Consider the following 6,000-nt stretch of genomic DNA (forward strand, 5'->3'; position numbering starts at 1 on the left):
TGATTTTTCATGAAGACAGGGCATTAACTGTTTACCACCTACTATACCCCTATGTATAGAAGTGTCTCGCAATGGACTATGAGAAAGGGATTTTAAAAGGACACCAAAAACCGCCAGGAATGACAATACAATCTATTTTATGGTAAAATTTCACACTTTAGATTAAAACAGCATGTTATGTGTTATGTGTTGACAGTTTACTGAATTTGGACCAATATGCAAATTATTTTACAGGTTTTGATGCGTAAAGGTTGGACGGGTCTTGAAGAGGTTACACGCCTACTCAACGGCAATGAGTTTTCAGGTGTATAATTTTTTCTTGTTTTGTTTTTTTCTTATAAGATTTTAATGTTAAATATTGTTTATTTTATGAATTATATATATATATATATATATACTGACACTATGTTTGACTTTCGCAGAGCAATTCTCAGACAGAAATTCCAAGCCAGGTTCCCTCAGGACCATTCTTGCAGTTTTCCTTGGAGGCTGCACATTTTCGGAGATCTCAGCTTTGAGATTTCTGGGCAAAGAAATAGGTACGTTTGTATTTATTACAAGAGCACCAACAGCTCTGGTTTATTCAACTGACCTTAGAACATGTGAGTGCTTTATCTACCCTCCTTCATGTTGTGTACTCAACCTGCACTAAAGGATGCTTTGTGAGAGGTGACCTTTAGTTTACTTTTTGTGGTGCTAGACTAGAAATCTAAGAGATTCATTCTCAAAACATTAGAGGTGGAGAATACTGCTTGTATATATAGTCCTGTGATTTAATATCATCACAACATCATATATTCCTTTCTGAATTTGATACTGCATAAATGCATAATATTTGTTTGTATTGATGGTACTTTAGCTTATCAATCCTAATATAAACAGAGGCCTATTTAACGGATAAATCCTTTACTTTTGTATTGAAAATTTAAAAAATTACCCCCCCTCCGGTCCATTTTTTTGCTCCCCCCCCCCCCTTACCTGAAAACCCCCCCTACTCTGTGCTGTTCGGGTTCATGATTATATCGAGCTCAGACAACTGATGGCCCACTTTGCAAACAGAGGCAGCAAGCAAGCACTATTTACACCCCTTCTCCAATCTGTATGCCATAGCTGTTGGGGCACTTAGTGACGGGAGCAGGTGGCAGGGCCGACATAGGCTCAGCTTGCAGCCTGTTTGTGCAGAGGGCCCTCCATAAGGGGGGCCTGATAAAATTGCAGCCCAATAATTCAAATAAGTGGGAGCAAGGGGTTTGAGGTGTTACTTTGCACAATTTTCAGTATAAAGGTGGAATTATACTTTAAGGATATCTTTCCAAATGTTAACGTGTACCATAGTAATCTCATCATGCTGGCTTGGTCCATATAAACTGGAACATTCTGTAAGTATATGTTATATACTCCAGACTTTGATTACATTACACATGCCTTTTTTTATTTTTAGGTTACAAGTTCATCATTTTAACCACGTCCATTACAAACAGTGCACGGATGCTGGAGTCAATGACCGAGACTAAATCATGACCCATCGGAGTTGGCTCTTTTTTTACACAATGTAATTAGCCAGTCATGATGTTATAAATCTCAAAACCTGTGAAGACGTGTAAATGAGGACCTTGGCTTTAACTTAACAGATAAAGTTGTTGTCCCAAATGAGCTATAGTAACTAAAATGTTTCTTCACTGCTGAAATGTATACAAGCAACTCAAGGTATATTGAATTTTCTCCTCCTCAACTCTCATTTAGATTTGGATTTGGGATGAGACTTTAGAAATGACTTTAATCTTCAAAACATATATCTGTCACATGTTCTCTGGCATGTCCTTCAGAATGAGGCAGATAATGTGGTGAATCCCAGCACTGGAAACCGGTGAGCAGAGGAAGGCTCTACTTCACATTGGATTATGCTTGCTTTACTAGATCACAGGCATTTGTTGTAATTATACCATTTTTAAGGGTGTCCAATCTCTGTATTCTATACATGTACAAGCATCTTTTGCCACTAATGTACTGACTGCCCACCAATTGTATTGTTCTTACATGATAATTGGCCATATATAGCTTACTCAGGTAATTAAAGTTTAGGTAGAAAGTGCAGTACACATAACAACTTATCTCTGCAGACTTACAATATTTTAGAGAGATCCTGACTTTCCTCCAGTTACCAAGAAACCTACTTGTGAGCACAGTTGGTGACAAAACCGTGATGTTGCCAAAGTAACCATAACTGCTTCCCTGCATGTTAGCGCTGGCCAGAATTGTAAGCGGGTTTTTAGACAAAGCACCTTGATGATTTTTTCTTTTAAGAAGTCATTGTACATTAATTTGTCCTAATATAATATGTTAAAAGGTCAGTAATCGTATGAAAAAATAATATTTAGTGCGCAAGGCCTATGTTTGCAGCCTGTCTGTGAATGTGTATACTGTCACATGGACGGGTTATTAGGTGTTTCCTTTGCAAGCATATTAAACAAAGTGTAAAACTAGATGGATAATTATTTTAGGGTCACTGGTCAGCCATTAAACTGGACTCTTGCTTCACTCCAGCACATTTAATGCATGCATTCCTTCAACGAGGCTTGTGTATTCCAAATTGTCAATTTTTGACAAGTAATACTATAATTAATATACTATGATATTTGCTCGTATCTCTATGAGATAGGAACAAAAAATGAGTGGAGATCATTACCTAGACATCACGCGGGAACACAGCACGTGATGTTGCTACAGCGCCTTGCGGCTAATTGAATTGGCCCCATAGTGTTTAGTGTCCTATGCTATACTGTTTGTAAGTATGTAACATACATGTCATTTACACAGAAAACTAAAGGGATGTGCAACAAAGTCTTTAAAAAAAACACTGCATTGCCAAATTTAGTAACAATATTGATTAGCCAATGTATCTTATATATTCCACATTATGCCTCAGTGATATCACTAGTACAGGGTTCCACAAATTTCTCTTAAGAGTTAGGAGCCAGCGATTTGTTAGTGAAACAAAATGACCAACTGTACTACCTGTATGGAGGCTCAGAGAGCCGACCAGGCTGCAACAGTGATGGGGGACCAAATGTAAACAGAGCAGGCGAGTTGTGGTGCTTGGGCTAGATGAGACTTTGATCATGTTTCTCTTGCCAGACTAAGAGCTGCCCAGTGCTGTATGTGAGTAACTGTCTGACAGCGTAACAGAGTGCAGCCGATTCATTCTGATTTGCTGTCAGACTGTCTCACCAGTGAACTCTGTCCCTGCAGTGAGAGACCGGGCATACAATGCGTGTGGCTGTTACGCAAGAGATATAGGCTGTAGACCTGTATATATACCCTGTAGACCAGTCTCCACGGTGTATTTTCTAAGCAGCCAGATTTTCCTAAGCCTTTTCCTAGTGAATTTTATGCTGCATTATCATGATTTTTGGTTCAGCTCACAAAATGACTGCGTCCACTGTGTACGGAACTGGTTCACTTTGCTTGGATATAAGGTTGAGACCAAATTCTTAAATCTTCTTAGTTTGTAATGGTAAAGAGACTTAAAAAACAAAAAATTATTAAATATATTTTATAGTTTTAATTTATTTCTGTTAGACATATTTATTATGTGATGATGGATGATTGTTGGGGTAACTGGATTGTGATTTTGTTGTTTAGCAGAGCCAAAACATACAAGTCAGACCACACATAACTGCTTTCATGTTGGCTATGAAGTTGAAACTATTAAAATATTTCTCAAAATGCCTGTATAAAAGAGTGTATTTTTTAGTTGTACGAGATTGATCACATAAAAAAAAAAACAACTTTATAAATGTAATAAGGTGGGGGAGGAAGTTCTTCAATCCACTGTGGCTGTGGTAGCCATACAAGATGGAAGCTCTGCACTGATGCTATTGTAAATAGCATTTACCTTGCCATGCACCTGGTCCTGAACTGTGCACAACCGTCCAGCTGGTGCGTCAGTCATCCAGACGCGGTGACAAAGCTCAGAAAAGATGTAACCGTGCTGCAAGCCGGTTCTAGCAATATGCGCTACAGAACGCTCAACCTCCGCTCTCCCAACAACTGCACGACTTAACCAACTAGACAACTTTCTAATGAGGAATCTGGGAGCAGGGAACAAGTTAATAGAGCACTAAACCTGAAACACAAGTTTCCCAGAACTACTAATAACATTCACAAATGTATGTGTAAAAGTTCCTATAACTTGTCAAAACTAGATGCTTGACATACTATTACTATTCGCTGAGATCAGCCGTTTTCTGCAAAAGGTGGATAAATTAAGCCGGCTCCAGTATCATTTAACGGTGAGAAGTCTGCTGTGTACAGAATCCCACCCCACCCGCAACAATCCAAACTTTACCTCTTGTGTCTTCAGTTCTAAAAAGTTCCTGGACCTTTTACATACTAAATATTATTAGTTGCTCTTTTATACAAGGTAACTTATATTTTAGTCTTCGTTGCAGTGGAGCCCTGAGGGGATCCTCTGGATAGCCGAGATATGGATGTCCAGTGTGGTGTTGCACAGGACTTCAGTGTTCGATGGTGATTGGTGAATACGAGTGTAGTAGAGTGAAGACTGATATGGTTAGGTGCCATTTAAGTAAGATAGTATAAAATAATTAACAAAACATGAAATAACTAAGGAGATGAAATAGGCTTTAGGCTGTAGATAGATGAGTGGTGTGTACACTGTGAGGGGGCAATGTATATGTGTTCGGCTAAAGAGATAGCATAGGTGAGATGGTGAATAGTGTGAGTTGATTATGGTGCAGTGTGGTAGTAAGTGAGGCTGTCTGTTAAACATCGAATAAAATGATGTTGAAACTAATATTGGTTCATATGGGAAATATGGCTAGTAGAGAGAGGGGGATATGTGTTAAAGCAGGGTTGTCCAACCCGCGGCCAGCGGGCCGCATGCGGCCCAGCACGCCTTTAAATGTGGCCCAGAAGGAGTTTTGGTTGTGGCAAGGGGGCAGCACTGTTAATGGAAAAAAAAAATCCTGCAAAAAAAAGAAAAGAAAATACTTACCTTGCGGTCACGCGGTCACGTCAGCTGGTACTCCGGCTCCCTCGCTTGTCTCTCCTCCTCCGTGCGGTGCTCGCAGTGAATGTCGGGTGTGATGTCATCACGCCCAACATCCATTGCGGAGCGCAGCACAGAGGAGTCACCCGCGCGAGAAGAACAATCAGCAGCACAGAATTGGAGAAAAGAAGAGAAGAGGACAGGAGAACAAGCCGATTAAAAGGTAAGTTAAGGGGGATTTTTTTTATTATTTCAAGGGACGCTGACCAGTGAATAAAAGTCACCTGGTCCTGGAGCATCATGGACCTTATCTCCCTGCTACATACTTCTACTTGTAATACTAATGGGGCATTATATATTATTCTCTTTGGCCCATTATAAGTTGTTATCCCTTAACTAACATAGTGGTGTAATTAGCAAAACAGGTCACAATTTGGGGTCACAGTGATGTATATGTCAGGTACCGCAGGCCTGGTCAGGGCACCCTGATATACAATGCCTGGCTTAAATGCACTTTATTGATATTGCATCGAAACAATACAAAAAGTGATTGTAGTATAATAACTAGAGAGGATTTTTTGAACAGGGCGATTGAAAGGTAAGTATAGGGGGATTTGAAAAAAAGTGATCTATATATATATATATATATATATATATATATATATAAATATATATATATATATATATATATATATATATATATATATAGATAGATATATATATATATATATCTCACTTTTTTTCTCATATATATGTGTTAACTATGTTTTCTATGGTTTTTTGGATGATCAGCTATCGTTATTGTTAGTGTATCTTATGTGCGACCCAAACCAACTCGTCGTCTTCCAATGTGGCCCAGGGAAGCTAAAAGGTTGGACACCCCTGTGTTAAAGAATTGATGGGAAGGTAATATGTGTTTTGGTAGTAAAAGTATAGAGGTATGGAGCAGTAAATTAGTGTGATAGGAAGTGTTAGAAAGGATGGTATAG

At 38.9% G+C, this 6,000-nt stretch overlaps 1 protein-coding gene across 1 annotated transcript in view; it reads left to right on the forward strand.

Annotated features, from left to right (window-relative positions):
- The window catches only part of VPS33B (VPS33B late endosome and lysosome associated), a 32,642-nt gene extending 28,916 nt beyond the window's left edge, over window positions 1–3,726 (forward strand). The window contains exons 22-24 of the mRNA XM_075207820.1: window positions 235–304; window positions 423–539; window positions 1,442–3,726. Of these exons, the coding sequence (XP_075063921.1) occupies window positions 235–304; window positions 423–539; window positions 1,442–1,521 (267 nt within the window). The 3' untranslated portion in view covers window positions 1,522–3,726. The remainder of the gene's footprint in view (window positions 1–234; window positions 305–422; window positions 540–1,441) is intronic.
- Window positions 3,727–6,000: the final 2,274 nt, after the last annotated feature.

This window comes from Mixophyes fleayi, chromosome 4 (assembly GCF_038048845.1).
Source record: "Mixophyes fleayi isolate aMixFle1 chromosome 4, aMixFle1.hap1, whole genome shotgun sequence".
Lineage (NCBI taxonomy): Eukaryota > Metazoa > Chordata > Amphibia > Anura > Limnodynastidae > Mixophyes > Mixophyes fleayi.